Below are 21361 nucleotides of genomic sequence, written 5' to 3'. Positions count from 1 at the left end.
GTACGTATGATTGAAGCCAAGATCCAGAGACAATGCAATACAACAGGTCCTGGTCAGACGTTCTATGAGTCTCTATGTAGGGACTCTAGTGCAAAGTAGATTGCTTGGCCTCGCAGAGCTGAAGCTAAAAATCATGTGGAAACTCTCCCTTGGGAGGCCATCACACTGTGTCTTTGGATAAACTGTACAAACATCTGCTCTTGGATGGACCGTACAGGCACATACCCTTGGATAAATTGTACATGTATTTCACATTCTATTATCTTAGTTTTATTACCCATTAATTTATTTAGTTATCACTTATTAGAAACTCCTTCACGTTTACCTTGTCGGGAACATCACCCAAGGTCACAAGAGAAGCCCCTCTACTTGTCTACCCTACATACCCATGCCCATCGCACGATGAGTGCCCGTAGGCAATGCATTTTCCCTACCCAACCCGTAATGAACATAACTCTACCGATATCATTTAGGAGTACGAGCCTCACAAGAACTCGACAAGTGCACACTCATGTGCTCATGTGTGGGTAGACCAACTACATGAAGATCATAAACAACAAGGGTTAGATGAGAAACAATAAAAAATACCAAGTATAAAATAACTCAACTGAGCACATAGCTGAAAGTACGAATTCGTCATGAATCCCAACAAGGCAACAAATCACCAAGCATCATGTATTAACTCCACTGACCTAATCTGAGAGTATGATGTGTGGGCAGACCAACTACATGAAGATCATAAACAACAAGGGTTCGATGAGAAACAATAAAAATACCAAGTATAAAATAACTCAACTGAGCACATAGCCAGGGGTATGGATTCGCCATGAATCCCAAAAAGGCAACAAATCACCAAGCATCATGTACTAACTCCACTGGCCTAAATCTGAGAGTATGAATTCAACATGAATCCCAATACAAGCAGAATACAACTATGGCCAGATTGGAATCCTCACGGATAATTTGAATCCATGACCAACATTAGTGCCAAGAAACACCCAAGAAAATCGGGCGGCACAAAAAATTGAGGCAAAGTCAAAATGCCCTAAATTCAACATTGATGAAAATCAATGAAATTAAAACCCTTTTTAAAATCAGGTATAAAAACCCCAAATATCAAATAAAATTTGGGTTCAGAGTCTGTATACAAAAATGACCAGCATAACAGCTCGAAAACCCAAAACCCCAGGTCAAGAGGCAATCAAATGCTTGTACCTACCCAACCTGGTAGAGCCAACATACATGAATGGAGGGGAATGCTAGTTTTCTATCTCCTAGTAAACTAGTATCCAAAACAAACTCTGAAACATAGCTACAACGTAAAGATCGGAGAGCTTTGCCTGACAACCAAAAGGGCAAATATGGGAATGCTCAGGAAAAAATAATCGCTTTGCTAAAATTGCTAAAAGTATTAGCAAATCAAGGTCTCCTCGAGCCGAATCCAATGAGATCAACCTCGCACTGATCCCACCCCCGCAGCTTCCACAACGAGCAAAACAATAATTCCTCCTTAAGAGGATTTGAGATTTTGCTCTCAAAAACAAGTTTTACAAGTGAGAAGTGAGAAAGAATTCACTTTTTGGGATATATATTCACTTGAAAAGTGAAATATTAAAACATGAAAATAACTAACTCACTTAATTAAATCCTTTTTTAATCCAGACAAAATTAGGCAATTCCAATGAAATGGAATTCAACTACGACAAAGCTGCAAGTAATTAAAATAATTCAATCAAATAATAAAATCCCTCTCAATACAAAATATTTAATTAAATAACTTCCACGACCACTGTGGATTCGTAAATGCACAGATAGACTCATTGGTCTAGAGACATATGGATAATGAATCTGGATTTACCAGTTACCAGAGGGTTAAAATAATAATAAAGATGCATCGCCCATACATGGACGATATTGACTCAACATGAAAGATTTGATCACTAACTCCATGTGCCACTATCGGGGATATAAGTCCTACACAATAAACACACCCAATCAAGTGTAGATGCACAATAATAATAGCGGAAGCGATATTTATGCAAAATCACGTAATTATAGCATTTAATTATTTTCAATCAGATAGTCCACTCTACATAAATTACTGAGATGAATAAGGTAAATATCCAGAGCACATAATTTCATGAACCTAATATTGGTAGCTCATTCTCTAATTCATTAAGCATTCAATAATGGAATTAATAGTAATTACTCAACAATGGAAAAAGGCACCAAAACCATATAAGTTAACATGGTCCAATATATGAGTAACATTGCTGCAAGAACCTAGTCAAGTGCAGCAAGATAATAATCCACCATGCAATCAATGTACACATCTCAGGGTAATCACAAAGCAACATCATGATACCACATCAATCCTGGTAACCACTGGCACAAACCTTAGTGAAACCATCTAACACATCGTAATCTCATAAATTAGGCAAAGGCATAATCAACCATATAATGCAACAATATAAATCAAATTACCCCAAGGGTGTAGACCACTCATGGTCCGAATCATGACCACTCACAAAGAAAGATTATCAAGGTTTCATCCATTAGGATGAATCGCGAAAATCAAATGGGAGAGACACTACAATGTACTTCACTTCTACTGAAGCTACACTTTAACACTCCCTCTAAGCAAGGGAGAAGTGAGATATTAAAAATTTCTCATGTACTCTTAAAATACAACTAGTATCAACTTTGATGATACAAAACCAAATAACAAATTATCTGACTAACACTATGAGATAGTGACTTGTTAAATAACAGTAATCACAATGTCATGAACTTTATCATGACAAGTAATATGATCTCTAGCACTATGACACAACAATTAAATGTAGTCTAATCATAACATGTTCGTTATCAATGACTTCTGGATGTCCAGAACAACAACATAATCTGTCATGATAACATGCCTACCATTTGCAAGATCGTCACCTTAGAATGATTACCTTCTAAATATACATGTCAATGAAAGATTGTCACCTTTTATTACATATCCGATGCAACTATGAAATAGAGGCATAAACACACATATAACAAAATTGGAACTTTATTTCAATAGTTATATTTACAATTTAATCATACCAAGTTTTCCTCTGAATATTCCAATTTGAACTTGGCAAGAGGTTTGGTAGGGAAATATTCAAATTTTATAACATCTCAATCTACCATATCTCTAATGTAATGATAAGGTATCTCATTATGCTTAGATTGATTGTGAAAGACTAGATTTGCTGAAAACTTGATACAACTTTGATTATCGTAGTGGATGATTGTGGGCTTCAAAGGTTTCTTCAATAATCCAACTAGCAACTTTCTCAACCATACTGCTTCTCTGGCTCCCATGCAAGAGGCTATATATTATGCTTTAGTGGAACTTAAGGCAACTGATGATTGTTTTCTTCTAAACCAAGAATTCATGGCTGATCCAAGACTGAAACAACATCATGTGGTACTCTTACAATCAGTACAACTACCCGTCCAATCAGAATCTGAATATCTATGAACATTGATTTCAACTTGATCATATCTGAGTCCCATACCAACTAAACCTCTAAAGTATCGTAAGATGTGCTTAGCTGCCATAAGGTGTATCTTTTTTGGTTCACACGTGAATTGACTTAATGTATTAGTTGCATAACATATATAAAGACAAGTGTTGACGAAGAACATCAGTAACTCGATAATCTGCCTATAGTAAGTAGGATCAATAAAGATTCAAATCCATCATTCTTCAGTTTATGTAAATTAGCTTCCAGAAGAGAAGTTACTATTTTACACTCGATCATTACAAACTTAGTTAAAATATCAACAATGTATTTTCCTTGATTTAAGAAAATGTAGTTCTCCTTTTGCCAAACTTCTAGGCCTAGGAAGTAATAAAGGAGTCCTAGGTCTTTCATGTCGAAATCCACTATTATTTCCTATTTGCATTTAGCTATAAGATGTTCTTCACCTGTTATTAGTAAATCATGAACATACAATACAAGAATAATCATATCATCTCCATTTATTTTGAAATATATCTTAGGATCAACTTCACTCTTGGAATACCTTAATTTTGAGAGATAGTTGTCTATTCTTTCGGACCATGCCCTAGGTGCTTGTTTAAGACCATACAATGCTTTTTTAAGTTTACATATGTGAGAATTTTCGTCATGAGTGATAAATCCTTCTTGTTGCTCAATCTATACTTCTTCAATTTCACCGTTTAAAAATGTTGTTTTGACATCCATTTGATGTCTCTCCCATCCTGTGGATTATGCAATTGCTATGATAGTCCTAACAAATGTGTACTTGGCAATTGGAGCAATGTTTCTTCATAATCTATTCCTTTCTTTTGCGAGAATCCGTGAGCTACAAATCAGGATTTTTCAATGTTGCCATCTATTGCATGCTTGATTTTGTATAGCCATTTAGAAGAGAACTTATTTATTTTTGGCTCTAGGTACAACATCCCGCACATCATTTTTTAGTATGGATTGATATTCTTCAATCATTGCATCTTTCCAAGATTTGCTTGATAAAGCTTATTTGACATGTGTAGGCGTTGTTTTAATGAATTTAGAGAGTAGTGCTACATAGCATAAATGATTCCTCGTTCTCTTGTTTTCTCTAACTACTTCATCAGGTTCTATATGATTTTTTTTTATCATTTTTCTAGCCCAAAGTGATCTCTTTTTATTGTTAGGATTTTTAGTATTCTTTGAATTTGGGATAGGTGTAATATGATTTGTATCATTCTCCCTCTCATTCTCTACTGAGGGATTCTCATCTAGATCAATAGTAGGCTTAAGAGTATGATTCATCAATGTTCTTGGGAAGATTAAAAGCAATTTCTTCTTCAAATTTTATATCTCTACTAATTTCAATAGTTCTTTGTCCAGGGACATAAATCCTATAGGCTTTGGTTAATTCACTGTATCCGATGAGTATACCCTTCTTTCCAGATGGTTCTAATTTGGTTGTCTTTTCTTTAGGAATATGAATATAAACAAGACACCCAAATATGCTTAGGTGGCTTAAGTCTGGTTTATTGCCCGTAAATACTTCTCCGAGAGTTGTATTTTCCAATATTGGGCGAGGACATATATTTTGAATATAAACTACAATATTAGAAGCTTCAACCCAAAAAAGAGGTATGGAAATTTTGATCGTGCATCATAGCTCTGGCTGATTCAATAACATATCTGTTTTTCTGTTCCATGACTCCATTCTATTGAGGATTATATGGTATAGAAAACTCCCTCATAATCCCAACAGAAATGCAAAAGTCTTTAAATTTTTTTGAGATGTATTCACCTCCATTATTTGATCTTCGGGTTTTGATTTTCTGTCCAGAGTGGTTTTCAACTAGGGCTTTGAATTCTTTGAATATGGATAACACTTCGATTGATTCCTTTTGTTTAAGAAAGTAAATCCAAGTTCTCCTAGAATCGTCATCTATAAAGATCACATAGTAGAGACATCCATTTAGGGAAGATACAAACATAGAACCACAGAGATCAGTATGAATGAGTTCAACTACATAATTAGATTTATGTTCACTTTTGGGAAAGGACCCTATAGTGTTTTTACCTACGACACATCCTTTGCAAATGCCTAAATGATCAGGTTTAAGACTAGGTAACCTTGTTACTATTTTTCCTATAGATGATAAGACACGGAAATGAAAGTGACCTAGTCTTTATGCCATATTTCATTTGTGTTTAATGGTTCATGATTTAGGGCTAAATTTTGTTGGTTACAAAGTTATAAACTTGCATCTCTAAATCCAATGGATATAGCTTTCTTGATATTGACATTCTTTGGCCAAGATAATACTTTATATTCTTGAAAGGTGATTCGATACCCTTGGTTAGCAAGATTGGAGATGGAGACCAAATTTCCTTTTATGCCAGGTACAAACAAAACATTCTTAAAATGAAGAGTAATACCTGAATTTAGTTGAATTGAACATGATCCAATACCTTTTATCGGATGCGTAGTCTCCAATGGTTACTTCTTCAGAGGAGTATCCTTCAAAGCTTTCAAATTTATCTCTAAACCCTGTGATATGACGTGATGCTCCACTGTCTATAATCCATGTTTTTTTGTTGGAGTTTAATTTAGTTGAGAGTGCTAGATAGAGTGCAAAGTTTTTATCTTTTTCATCTTTGATTTCTACTAGAGCTACTTGAATTTTCTTTCGTTCTGGGCACAAGTTAGTAGTGTGACCAAATTTGTCACATTTTGAAGCTTGCACTTTTGACCAATCTCATTTCTTGTATGATTTGTTGAATTCCTTTCTATTTCATTTGAATTTACCTTTCTTTCCTTTATTGTTGGTATTGGCTTGAAGAGCTTGAATGTCTCCCTCTTGATCTAAATTGATTCCTCTAGATACTAATCTCGACTCTTCTTAAGTACATTCATTTTCACATAGTTCAAATTTAGGAGGATTAGGTCAAGAACTTAGACCATGAATAAAAGTTTCCCAAGTAGGCTATAATGCTAAGTTCTTTGTCATCTACTTGATTTCAATAGTCCCAAGTTGACTTTTCAACTCTAAAATTCTTTAAAAATAAGACAATTGATTCTCCATTGTTCATTTTTATGTATAGTAGATCTTGCTTCAATGTTAGCAATCTACTAGTATTATTAATTTTGAAAGTATTCTTAATTGTGGACATCTCCTCAAAAGTTTTATTACGACTTGATATAGAAGGGAGAATGTGATCCTTCACAGAATCTATGATAATCTTCATGGCTTTATTGTTGTGTCTTTTTCATGTTGTTTTATTTGGATCATTTTCTGGTATCGATTTATTTGTCTCTATATATTCTTCTAATTCTCTCTCTCGTAAAATAATCATTACTCAAATCTTCCATGAAGCAAAAGTTTGCAGCCCCTTCAAGTCTATCTTCTAACCTTACATGATTCATCATTTTGAATTGAAGATATTTAAAATTTGATATTTAACAATTATGAGATTTGAATTTCTCTATCAAGATGGCTCTGATACCATGTAAAAGTTTAAGGATCTCTAATAGAGGAATATTTAAATCATCTTTTGTTTTACTTAAAACACAATTCTTGATTCAGACTTTAGTTATCTATATATGTCAATGATATTCTTATTTGAATATTAAAACAATATGTACTACCTTATATTACTAGTTTGTGTATTATACTATGTACTTGTAACTTATATTCAATCACTATTGGTATTTAATACATTGCCATTTATTGATGTTTTACCCAACAGTGACCGATCTCTATTAAACATGACAATGAAGAGTCTCATGTACTCGTAGGGACATGATGCAAAGGCCATGTAGTGTCATGGCCCTAAGGAGCCATGAATATAATTTGAATGAGCAATAGTAACATAACTAATCAAGCCTGACAAATGATTGTCTTATATGATTACAAAAGTGCACCATTTCATGTGTGTGTTTGTGTGTGAATATAATACAATGACAAATGTAAGTATATGAGAGTTATCAAGATATATAACCGTGATAAGGGACAATCTGTGTGTGTGTGTGTGTGTGTAGTAATCACAGATTCATATACTTAACATGTTGTGTACTTCACTTCTATTGAAGCTACACTTTAACAAACAACACAAATGTCATGCTTCAAATCCAAGTTCAAGTGAACAAGGTAGCTTCAAAGGTTTCTCACCTCTAGGAGTTACTGGATCATCAGAGTAATTATTTGTGTATTACAACTAGGGTTGCACCTGAACAATTTTGCTTACCATGACCATTCTCTAACTCATTGCTACAGGTGTGGCCGAAAGTTTTTAGATCGATGCTCTGTCTCTCAAATCTTAGGTAGAGTGTTTCCACTCTAGATTCAAGATTGGCTTGGGCTCAATATTGCTCTGCCTCACCTTTGCCTAGAGGTGCTACCTCTATTTAGCCCTCAATGGGGGTAGAACTGGCTTTTGGTGGTGGCAACAATTGGTAATCGACTAGTGGTGGTAGTGGTTGGTCAAACTCCTCAAAGTAGTTCCCTTGGATGGCTCTAACTATGTCACTGGTGATGAATGAAGGTAAAGACAAGGAGAAGAGAGGAGCTAAGACAAACTAGGGATGTCACCACAAACCTCGATAATGTAAACAACAAGCTAGATGACCACGAACCCACGTTGGTTCTCACTAGCATTTCACTTGCTCCTCAACAACTTTTATTGTTACTTGTGTACTCTAAGTGACCTTGTGCCTTCCTTCCTATTTTTGTAAATATAATTATACATTTCAACCAATGCAATTAATCATTAAAAAACCACTTATTTATTCGCAAAAGTACTAAGACCAAACAAGATCTTATCTCTACTAGAAATTTGGGCCCATTTGACCCCATAAGAAAAATTCAAAGTAACGTTTTTTTTCTACAATAAGAATTTAGGACCTCACTCCTAATTTCATGTTGCACGAGTTGAGACACTAAAATGTTTTTCCATTTTAGCACTTTATTCTAGAATGTGAGGCCTACAAGGATAGCAAGGATAAGTTTGCGGATACTATATGTGACAGTTCTTGGCATAACCTGTTCAACGAAAAGTACATTGAGCAATTGGGGGGGCTCATCATTAGTCTACACAAGAGGCGAACAGCGCTACTTAAGTCTGCTTGAGTTGTCTTGCTGTCCCATAGGCTATTTTTGGCCTCGTGGACGTTAAAATTTTATCTATCTATCTATCATGTAATTGGACATTTCCATTATTGCTCGTCTATATCGTCTCCATTTTTCAGCACATGGCTGATACTAGAGGATTTTATGTATGAACGCAAACACATCGATCCCTATCAATGAATTCTTTCAACTTTGCGAGAGAGATCAAAACGTTTGCTTTTGGAGGGCAGCAAAACCAATGGTTATGATCCAATGGTCTTAAAGAAACCAGAAAAACGTACTATCTCTAAAGAGTAACAAAGGGAAAAAGAGTTGAAGAATATCAAGGAGTCACAATAACTATGGCTTCTACACCATAGCGAATGATGAATTGTCCATATTTCAAAGGCTACGAGATAAAAATAACCAATGGAATCAGTATATAGTCTTATCTATGCTAAAAAAAATGAATCGTTTAATAAGCAAGCATTTTCTCTGCAGTAGAAGAAAAAAGTGTATGCAAGTAGCTTGTATAAGCATTCATGCCCAATTTAAAAAATAATGGCAAATGCTTCGAGGATCAAATGAATTTAGCTTATAGCTCAATTGCTTACAGCTAGCCATTTTAAACTTTGGATGATCCCATGCAGCTGCTTACCATGCATTTTTTAAATTCATAAAACGTAAAATTTAGAACTGACTTTCAAATAAAATAATAGCCAGAGTTTAGGATTTGAAAACTCAGTTGAGGATAGACCCCGTGTCTATCCAACATACTGGATAGACTTTTACTGAAGCAATTATTCTTAACTTGTTATATTTAATAGACAATAGTTCTAGGATTAATTACTTTCAAAAAGGGTGCATGCACCATCCTTCGTAGATGGTGCCGGAAATGAAAATGAGGTTGAATTTATGCAGTCACTGTTAACCACAGTTTTGTCATATGACTGTACATTTCGACTTTCCTCTGATTTTTACATTTGCTTTTAGATTTTACTTTATGAAGAATTCACAATCCAAATCACACCTAATGTTTCAATTGGTAGATACTATGCAATTGCTGACAGCCTGTAAATATTATCTGCAATTTGCATGTATCAAGAAAAAAATTTCCGATGCAGCCATGCAGCTCTCTAATGTTGAGATTCAATTTTCATCATAGACGTAATTTCCAAATTAAAAATGACAAACCATGAAAAGGAATACTGCAATCAAGCATCCACAAGATTTTGACGAGCTAATGAAGCTAATTAAAGATTATGAAACAACAGATAGTTTTACACCAAAAATGAATACAGAAGCCTATGAGAGGAGAAAAGGAATATTTAATACAATGGACAGTCCTGTCAACTTTAAATGCCAACATATGTCCGTATCAGTTTTGCTCCACTTGGATCTGACATCAAATGTTTTACCAAACAATAACGCATGTAATTTGGAGCCATGATAAACATTACCAAGGCAAACCAAATAAGATCGATTGAAGAAAGTCTTGCCCCAAGAAATCCTTTCCACATCCTGCCATTAATTTGCACATGTTATAAAAATTGTATTCAACTTAAATTGCAACTCTTTTATATAAATTCATCAAAAGCGTGTGATATTGCATTGTAAAGTTTGATTATAGTTAGTTTCAGAAATAAAAAGCATTTCAAGACACAAAAATAATTCATCCAATGGTTTGCTTAGCACTAGTTTATATTTCTTCATTCCAAATTTTGGTTTATGATCGTTTGGCCTTGTCATGTTTGGGTCTTTCAGTCACAGGCAAATTTATGGAGCATCCTAAAGATTGCATATTTTTGTGTGTTTGCTTATATTGCATCGTAAGATTTGTAACATTACTTTTATATGTGATGCACGTTAGAACTGTTTTCAATATATACAAATATTATAATCAGATTTGAGCATAGCAGTTGTCTATGTAATTTTTCTACTGTTTGCATTGTATGAACGTTTAAAATATAAAACCACCAGTGACACTTCTTTCTCTCATTTTTTAAAATATTGTCTTATGTGGGCATCAAATTTGCGATTCAAACAATCTATCTCCCTCTCTCTGCGAATTCTGGTGCTGTGAAACGGTATGGATATGCCTATATGAAGGCCATACGGTGTCTGAATTGACAGTATGGCGTAATGGAGAGGATGCCCGTACGGGATATAGGCCATACGTGGGATGCTGATGGTTGTATAGTGGAGGCCGTACGGCAAGAAGAGAAAGCCGTACGGTGACTAGCCGGCCGTATGGTGGGCTGGGTGTCAGTGCAACAAGGGAAATATGGAGCCGTACGGTGGCTACTGGAGTGGCCGTATGGGACAAGAGATATAATGAAGATGCTAGGCCGTACGGTGTATGGGAAACCATTCAGGATATAGAAGAAGGCTGTATGGACTGTTATGGAGCTGGTTGATGTGGTGCACGGAGATATAGTACGGCAAGGGGAAATGCAGAGTAGTTCAATGATGCAATATGTAGTGCATTTGCAATATATTTAACACAAATAACTTGCAGGTAACTAGATACACACTTGTGCCGAATAATATTCCACATACAAAGATGTTTTGATTGTCCCGATCCGAGCCAAGTACACAGACGGAATAAGGTGAGGGTTGAATCCCACCAAAACCGCACGAGCCAAATAGGGAAGATCTTTCACTTCCGAAATGGTGAACAATTCCAAACTCCAACAGGAATCCGCAGTATAGAGAAAATAATCCCAAAGCATACCTACAGACTTCCTACAAGCCGTGCTTAAATACCCGTCAAGGAAACCTTTCTGAGGGTGTACAAAGATAACTGACGGCGACACAAATTACGAACAAAAAATGAAAATGGGTCCGAGATAAAATAAATCAATCGGCCCGTTACAAAGTTTAATTTATTATTTATTTTATAACAGGAACATTACACAATTTCAAACAAAAGCTCCCTTTCAAATTCTTGGGCATGCAACTCACAACATGCAAGCGAATTTGAGATTATATCAAATTTGATGACAACTTAATTCAATCATTTAATAAAGTAATTAAAGGACTTTAATTGAGCTTAGTGAAAAATTAATAGTCATTTTAATTTCAAGAGATGGCTAATAAAGAGACAAAGATAAAGAATATCAAGAAATAGGTAGAGGGAAAATGAAAAGTCATTGGGATGTGCTATTAAAGAATGAGAGGTTCATGCTTGATTATGCTTGGTTTGATATCTTTACTTGGAGAAGTTTGTGAGCATTTGGCTTGCCTATCTGAAACATGAGGGCGGAAACCTTCAGGATTCTTGGTGGATTGGATGGAAACCCAAATTCATCTTTGGTGTAAATTCATTTCAGGGTTCACCAATGTGCTTCATTGTCGGACTGTTGATAAGTTAGAAGTTGAGTAAAATAACATTATATATTGTCAAACGATATGAAATGTGGTATGGTGGGTGAAAGTACTGCAAGTTATCTGATGATTGATAAATATTATTTGTGGGCTATCATTTTGCTTCAAATAATGATGGTGTGCTAAGTTTGATTTATTAATTATCATTTCAATTGATGATATTTTGGCATTGAAATAAAAGAAAACTGTTGAAGTTGTAAGTTTGCTAGGTTCAATGCAGAAGTTCATTTATCTCATTGGGCAATTACTTGACTACTCACGGAGAAGATGACTCAAAGGAGGATTCACACACACCAAGTCTTCTTGTTCAGTTCTACTGAGGTTGTCTTTAAAGTGAAGAATTCACAAGGAGAAATCACAAATCATTTATTGCCAGTCCATAGAGCTTGCATCACGGCAATATTTGAGAAGGATGCAAGACGAGGTCCTCTAGTTTGAAAGAAAATTGCTAGCACTGTGCCGTGAGTTCCCAAAATAGGACATTTGGAGTTGGGTGATTTGATTGGTGGAGTTCCAAATATTCACATCCTTTACCAATATTAACTTTGATTGACTGGTCTTTCACTTTTAATAAGCTGCAGTGAGAGTATTTCAGTAGTGGTTCTCTTGTCACTGGTGCTGCTGTTGCCATGTGATTTTCTGGGTATTCACTGTGGTGGGGCTTGATTGAAGGGTTCTCTGTGCCTTATCAACTCTAAATTGTTGGGAGTTTAGAAGGGTGTGGTTGCTGTTATATCTTTCTGGTCATAGGGTTCCTTTTCTCTGGGCATGGTCATTGTGAATGGAAGCTGCATATATCAGCCAATAGCACGAGATTGGAGCATTTCTGGGCTTGTTCGTGGAATTTATGACGGTGTGCAAGTGATAGAAACATTAATATCTAGTACTATGACTGCGTGCAAGGGTTCTCTGAGCTCGAAGGCTATGACTGCTATACATACTCCTTGTGGTGATGATGTTGGTTTGCGCGATAAAGGTAAAATCCCTAGTCTGGTTGACTATGCTATTTCTGTTCACCATGACATGCCCATTTCCCCTTCTGGTTCTGAGGAGCACGTGGCAGTTTCTAAGGAGGAAGCTAGTTCCCAAAAATCTGGGAGTGTTCATAAGGAAGCTTCCATTCAATTGAATCTTGACGACTTTCATGACAAGCAGGAACTTATGCTAGGATGCCTTCAAACTGCGAAAGTGAAGTCTATTTACTCCTTCAGGCTGGACAAATGGATTTTCAGTTAAATCAGGAATCTCAATCTTAGGGTTTGTGCCTTGTTGGCTAAGCTTGAGGAGATGCAGCAGCGAGGAACGGGGACAAGGCTTCTCAGAATGTTGGTGATGATCTTTGATCTCTGGATGATAAAAGGATGATGTTGGAACAGGTGATAGTGGCGATGAATAATAGCAAAACGCTGGATGATAAGTTGGAGGAAGTGAACCGGAAGGTGGAAAGGACAGATAGCAGGCTGAATAAGATTCATCACTGCTTCTAACATGAGGTTCTTGTGGCCAGGCTAAAGGTTCCCTACCAGAAGAGGCCTATTGTGAATGTGGATCTGGATACTGATGAAGCTGTTGGTCGGTCAGAAGGGCCTGGGAAAAGGACTCAGGCGAGCTTCAAGAAGAAGATTGCCACTGTGCCAACGGACATTCAAGAGCTTAAGGAGTCGGTGCAGAGGATGACCGCCTTGAAAGAAGAGGTCACTGAGATCCTCAAAGATCTGGCTTTGTCTGGTCCATTTTTCTGTCTTTTGTCAGTTTTGTTTGTGCTGGTTTGCTGGTTATTGGTTGTCTGCTGGTTTTTGGATCTTTTACCAGCAGTGTTTCGGTTTTGGTGGCGCTAATGCTTAATCTTTTGTAAAAAGGGTTTTGGATCCCTTCAAAACCTAATTTTGCAATTAATCAAAAATATTATTCTCTTAACACTATCAGATTTCCACAATCCATTTGTAAAGCAAGTTCTTTTCTGGATTCGATTGTGTGTGTTTTTTAGCATCAACGTTTCCAATCACACTACGTGATCGATCATCAGGATAAATTGCAGGATTAGAAATATTAAAAAGATGCAGACCAAACCTTACTCAATAGCTACAAGAAGAGAAGGGGGGATGACACAAAACTATGCAAAGAATAAGAGAAGAAAAAATGGAATATAAACAACAAAATAAAAACAAAATAAAATAATAATAAAATGGGTGGGCAACAATCATCAAGAGGAATTAGGGAACCACCAAGGTGGGAGAAATAAAAGATATAAACTAATAAAGCACAACATTCCAAAAAAATGATTAAAAAGAATCCCAAAAATAAAAACTTATAAACAATACCAAAAGAATATGAAAAACAAATCCATGAAAATAAAAATAATAAAAAGAAAGAGAACCGACGCCAATAAAAGCACACAAAAAACTTAACAAATATATAAAATAAAACTAAATAACTATATGTGTGTGTGTGTGTGTGTGAAAATATGTACATATATATGTATGTTTATATATATGCAAATATAAAATAAAAGAATAAATTAGAAGAAAAACCACTAACCTGTGAAGTTATAATCCAAATAAACTAAAATAAAGCCCCAAACAAAGATGCAAGAAGGCCCACTAAATAAATAACAGACAAGGTCAATCAACCACTAGACAAAAATTTAAAAAAAAAAACTTAAAAGGTAATAACTAAGCATATATATATATATATACAGTTGTAATCCAAATAAACTTAAAAAAAGTCCCAAACAAAGATCTAAATGCAAGAAGGCCCACTAAATGAATAACGTACAAGGTCAATCAACTACTAGACAATTTTTAAAATAAAAACTTAAAAAGGTAATAACTAAGCATACATATATATATATATATATATATATATATGAAAAGCAAAGGAAATATACAAAAAGAAAAACCACAATAAAATCTAAATGTATATAGGTCTAAGCCTATGTAGACCTATATGCATGTAGATCCAAATCAACAAAATAGAACACTATAAATAAAGATCAAGAAACCAACAAAAATAATAAAAGCAATGAGAATTAGAAGAGATCAAAATCCAACAAGAGAAACCACAAAAAAACAAAATAAAACGTAGACCATGCAAACCCAAGCACTAGTCCTAGCCTCCTCTCGCCAACAAGTATGAAAGGACAGTATTTTTTCTAACTGAAGGTATTGGTGAATTGTTCCAGAATTGCATTGCTTGTTCTGATGTTAGTATCTCAAAATTAATGCCAGCACACAGTCATCAACATCAGCAATACAGTAATCTATAGAAGCAACATGTATTAATAGCTGTTGTTGGGATCAGTGTGTATGGTGAAGGTTTCTTGATTCATCGTGAGTGCCTTTTCATTATCAGAATTGTGCTTTGTAGAGCCCTGTGTGTGATCTCAGCATTAAGATAGCAGATACAGTGGTTTCTGTTGTTTATGTTCAGATTCTAAATACATGTGCAATAATTTCTGCAAACGATTCAGATTAATGTTAAGGCTGGACTTCTCTGCAAATATTTCCTTTGTATGTTAGAGGAAATTCTGTCTCTCTGTTTTTTGATGCAGCCTTGGTGTTCTGAAAATCATAACTGTATTGTTTAGAGCGTAAATGTGCACATTTCATCCCATGCTTGCAAACTCAGCCTACTCATTCAAATCAGAAACATATATGGATTGCACCTGAGCTGTTTGACAAATTAACTCAGAGTGAGAAGGCAAAAATTTGGGCAAGATTCCATAGGGGATTGTACAATCACATGCATGTGAGTAAAGATTTTTTAAAGAACCTTCTAACTTGAATCTCATTTATCAGGTGTATGCCTAATATATCAATTTTGATTTATCTTTTACTTCATACAAGGACACCCTGATCAATACATCTTTTCTTTGACTCACGTTGGTGCTCACAATTTTCTATGTGATTAACATTTTTTATCTTGAAAATTTCTCTTTTGCACAATATTACCAATTTACCCCTATGAAATGTATCCCCATCTTTAAAGATGGAAAACAAATTCCATTATTGAGATGCACACTACACAATGTAATTTGTAAATCTAATTTTGAAAACTCATTTCCTTCATACAAGTGGACACACAAGTATGTGATTTCAAAACAAACCTTGAGTATTATTTTTCCCTTCTCAGGTGTGCACACAGTGCATTTCTAGTTCAAACTTTGAGTGCTCATTTTCATTTTCTCTAGTGTGCATCTAACAATGCAATTTCAACTTTTAAAAATTGAAATCATTGCTCCTAAATAGATGTGCACATGTCAATGAGAATCAAACCTAATGACAAGTCCATCTAACTAACTTTTCCTTATCAAGTGTGCATTAGACAATATATTTCTCTTTTAGACAAGTGCACCCTTGTCAATCGTATCCCTAGGTTTGCAGATGGAAAACAAGTTCCCTTACTGAGGTACACACTGTACAATGCAATCTGTGAGTCTAATTTTGAAAACCCATTTCCTTCATACAAGTGCCCACTTATATATGTAAATATCTTGCCAAAATGGATGTGCTTGGTTCAAGGCAGCATGTATACACAATGATTAGGGTCTCTAATAACAGACAACTCTGAATAGGTTAAAGGTAGAAAATCTTTCCTACTAGTCACAAAACAGTGTCAAGTTATGTCTTCTGTTCTTTACTTTCTTGTTGCGTGTGTTTTATGCACTATAATTGTTGATACATACTTCCATCCATTGTTAAATGAACTTAACAGCACTAAACTTCATACATAAGGACCATTTTCCTCAAAGTTTGTATGATGAAGAGAAAATTCATAAGCCAATTCACATTTAATTTGAATATGATCTGTTTGGTGAATTATGTGATAAAATATACACCCTAATTGCAGATCGACACACTTTTGAAACTAACAAATGATGGGCTGATATTTTCCTTGCACGAGGCTTCTTGGGTTTATCCTTCTAGTTTTGTTACTAATCCTTCATCTGATATGTGTAATTCAATAAAAAAATTGATTTCTAGCATGTCACCTATTAAAATATCTTCATTGCGTGATATTTAAATACATGTAATATCATGTAAGTATTTAAATCTGTACAATCATGTAAAAACTCATAATATAACTCCACCTTGTGTTGAAACCTTACCACTCAGGCAACTGGAAAAATGTTTCAAAGAACATTCTTGTCCCATCAATATTTAGTTGCAAAATCAATTCAAGTCCAAACAGAAAGAATGCTCGTTGACGCTTTCGCTCTTGAGGCCAAAGAGTTTCCCATGCTGTAGCAACCAACAAAAAATTAGCTTACATGATGAACTTAAAAATAGTATGGGATGCATAATGAACAAGTAAAAGTTTGCATTAAAGCATAAAAATAAAGTAGTGGTCTACAAATGAAAGAAAACCAAGTAAGATGAAATGATTTCTATTTAAAATGAATTCACAAGAAAGAAAGCCAAAAGCCAAAGAGGTATAATTTCATTTTATATTGTGGATAAATTTTCAGCAGCTGGGTGCATCTTTTATTCATCTTTCTCATTTCCCAAGATGCTTATAAAATACTTTAAGTAATGCTTGAATGATTCCTTTAATCCAAGCAAGGTTAGATTACAAGAATGATCTTGTTGGTGCGGGAGACTGGCACAGTTTTAAGGGATGAAGGAGAAAATGCTGTAGGAAAATGAATGGTAAAGATTGCGATTGGTGATGCTCAATGACAAATTTTAATTGGTACAGGACTTACGCTGTTCACAGATTTCAGATTTCGATATCATAGATAATGCTAACAGGCAACTATCTCAATTGCAACAATGAAGGATCCTGTTATGTGCTAAGGCCAAAAGGGACTTCAGATATCCAGCATGGACAGCTTGTCCTCCTATCTTTCTTTTCTGACAAAAGATTTACAGAAAAGTGTTTTTCGTTTAGAGAATTTTAAAATTATGAGATGCATTAAAAGAACAAGTGTTATGATTAAAATCAAGCACACAAATTAAACAGGACGCAAAGCAGCCCTCAAAATATCTGCAAAATGTTCCCTAGAAGCTGTCTTCCAAATCACCATTTCAAGGAACATACACTTATACAAAGAGATTGTAATTTGTGAGACAAGAAGACCTTTTATAGCCATGTGACAAAAGACATATATAATTAATGAGCCACATTGCTACTATTTCATTTCTGTTGAACAAGCAGTAAGGGTGAGTGATCCTAAAACATGATAAATAAAGAACTGCCAAAACATTTGCAAATCATAGGAATATTTCAAAAGAACAGTCTCAGAGTTGCTAAGTGTCCACCAAGGTTCGGTAGTTAAAATCAAGACTGTAAAAAGCTGGGAGTAACAAATTCATTAAGCAACCTGTGGTAGAGAAGAACTAGTTGGTCATATCTTCTATAGGTGAAGTTTTGTCAATCCTTTTTGGGCATCTACATGATTATAGGATGATTTTAAGTATTTTACCCCTCTTGGCAATTACTTCTCTCTAGTGACTCTTCAATGATAATTGAAAAATACTCCAGAAGACAATTTGATTGTCTCCAATTTGTTTCTTTTGTAAGATAAGATGTAAAGCCACTTTTCTTAGGGTAGTTCTTCACTCAGCTTATGTGAGTTAAGGATTTTAAAGAAGAATTTGATCATTATTCTGGAAGTTGATATTGTTTGCTTTTGTTATGATATATAGTCTCTGATGATGCAGCTTCAAATGTATCTTTACTATCATTAAAGGAGACTTCACATGTAATCGTATTGATAAGTAGGAGATATTTTCCACAGCAAGTCTAATTGTGATATTGCTATTAGGATTCAACTGTGTAGTTTTTTGTTTCAAACTCATTGACCCATTTTTCATGAGTAGTGGTTCACATGAACCCATCTCTCATGAGAATGAATGGACCACTTAGCACTCATTGCATCTAGGTGATGCTCAAAGAGGTGAAGCACCGGGATTTCCCGGGAGGTCACCCATCACAGTACTACTCCAGCTCAAGCACACTTAAGTTCAGAGTTTCCCCCATGGTTAAACCCACTCTGCTTGCAACCCCATTTGCAAAACCTTCACCATTCATTAGAAAGACCCTTAAGCCCATCAAGGTAAGTTGATAAAGTTGTTGTGTTAGTTAGATGTAATATATGACTCAAATCTCAAAAATAATAAATAAATGCATAACATTTTAAAAGTACTCTACGATCAAGTAACAACGCTATTGCTTGACTATTGAACAAGCGATGAATGGTCCTATAATTTGATGGTAAAGGCACTGCCAAACAATTTGATATCAAAGGCTTCTTTAATATGAAAAGTCTAATGGTAACAAGTTTTTCACAAGATTTGGAAATTATATCAATACTAAACAAGATTGCAAAAGAAAAAGTCATGCATCCAATGTGGAAGAGAGTTTCTGATTGGTAATGTATTCTAGGTGTGTGTTTCTGCGATAACATTGTGGACATGGTCACATGACTGAATTTGGCTATTTGTGTGTTGTCTCCCTTTCAGTAAGGCCTCTCTTTAGAGACTCTTCTAAGTTCAATGATATTTAAAAAAAGTCTTGCTAGACAAAACAGACTATTAGTCACCTGTGGAAGGTGAGGTTTTTCAAGAAAATCTCAGCTACGCTTGTGAAAGCTAAGCTTATCAGTTTGTGTAATGATTGATGTTTGCTTTCCAAATTTTATAAAATGAGAGTAGAGTTTACATGTGATCCTCTTGTCAAGCTGATACAATTTTCATATTTCTCTGATGTAATAAAGTACATTCATTTAAAGCACTCACAGTTCAATCTCCGCATGAAGTAAAAGATTACAGGCTTTTTCAAATATTCCACGTCTCAAAGTTTCTTATGCACAATTTTATACTTTTAGTTTAGCTGTATAATATTGCAAATAAAATGGAAGAAAGGAGAATATCTTTACTTGAGACAAAACATTCAAGAAAAATCTGCAAAAACCGCCATTCATTGACCCAATAAGGTAGGCATTTCCCACATCATCTCCATGGATAGTATCCACAACAAAATCAATCAAAGCTTGTAGTATTCAAAAGAATTTTTCTTTTTCTTTTTATTTTATATTTTACATCATTAACAAATGCAAATATCAATACACTTTGGCTGAATTAATCAATGCAAAGAACACAAATTAAACAATAAGGTAAATGCTAAGTTTGTTGTTGGCAAAAGTGTGTTATGCCATCAGAATTAGTAAAACATGTGTTAAGGGTGTTAGTTAGTAACCGAAGGATGTTCTGTTATGACGCGACAATTAGGTCGCACCCCTTTGGGACCTTATGTACACTCTTTGTTGGGAGATACAATTCATTCAGTATTGGTCATTGCTATTTATCTTGTGTATTGGCATATGATGTACTTGAAGCATTGATGAAATATATATCTGGTTCCTAAAGCATTACATGTCTTACTATTACTATAGTATGCATTAATCTAGTTTACCATAGGCGGTAAACATTTGGTGTCGTTGCCAACTGAATTTGGGAAGGGCAACACAACGAATGGCATACGTAGAATAAATGGGAACACTGGTATTGGACAATGTTAGAACTAATGAAGATGGAGTGACCGAGTTGTTCGAAGGCGAGCATGCTCTCATGGAAAACTTCCAAATACTGTTTCGAGCAACAATTGAAACATTTGTATGGAGAGAAGCCGTGTGCGCAGAAGTTCCTGAGGACACCGTTTGGGACACCTTGAACATGAGCCCCGCCACAAATAGACTCTTGCGCCAATTTCCACAATTGTTCATGCAAGCATTCTTTGCACAAGTGAGGCGAAGGGAGGAAACTGAGAGGTAGCAACGTCGGCAACAAATCCTGAGAAACTTTGATGAACGTAACCGTTGGGAAGAAGAGGAATGAGATAAGACCTGACGGAGGTCCAACCCATGAGCCTTGTGCCTTGGGAGTGTTGAAGGAAAAGATCACTTGTAAATTTGTAACAGTTGCACATACGACCCATGATGTACGAAGATTATAAATAAATAAAAAATGTTCTTTGTTATTTATGATGTTTTCGTGGAATTGATGCCAAACCAATTAAATAATGATAGAAATAGAAAAGAGCAAAATGATGTACACGCCACACATCAAGCTTTGATCCTCACATAACAAGTCAAACAGAGGCAAAGGCTCAAGCATCTCGCTGTAAGCACGGTGGTGTCATTGGAGGGTGACCACAGTGTCATGGGAGGTGTAGGGACCAACGGGAAACATGGTTCGTGTGACTGTCGGTGGGTGAGAAGTAGTGACGACTTAATAGAAGAAACACGACAAATATTAAGTTGGATAGAGGAAACAAGGGAGGTGTTCATAAATTTGTCTTGCACACCACGGGTGGAGAATCCATACAGGAGTGAAGAGGGAACCAGTGCGGCTAGGGGTG

General features: G+C 35.4%; 1 protein-coding gene across 2 annotated transcripts in view; it reads right to left on the bottom strand.

Annotated features, from left to right (window-relative positions):
- Positions 1-9844: 9844 nt before the first annotated feature.
- Positions 9845-21361, bottom strand: part of LUT2 (Lycopene beta/epsilon cyclase protein) — a 227188-nt gene continuing 215671 nt past the window's right edge. For both annotated transcript variants that reach the window (XM_089814295.1, XM_089814294.1), the window contains exons 11-12: positions 17109-17241; positions 9845-10135 (exon numbers count right to left, since the gene is read on the bottom strand). In XM_089814295.1, coding sequence (XP_089670421.1) covers positions 9970-10135; positions 17109-17241 — 299 coding nt within the window. In that variant the 3' untranslated portion in view covers positions 9845-9969. The remainder of the gene's footprint in view (positions 10136-17108; positions 17242-21361) is intronic.

This window comes from Cupressus sempervirens, chromosome 2 (assembly GCF_028749045.1).
Source record: "Cupressus sempervirens isolate cs-2001-9-10 chromosome 2, ASM2874904v1, whole genome shotgun sequence".
NCBI lineage: Eukaryota > Viridiplantae > Streptophyta > Pinopsida > Cupressales > Cupressaceae > Cupressus > Cupressus sempervirens.
The sequence above is the reverse complement of the archived record's forward strand: the minus strand, read 5'-3'. Positions and strand labels throughout refer to the sequence as shown.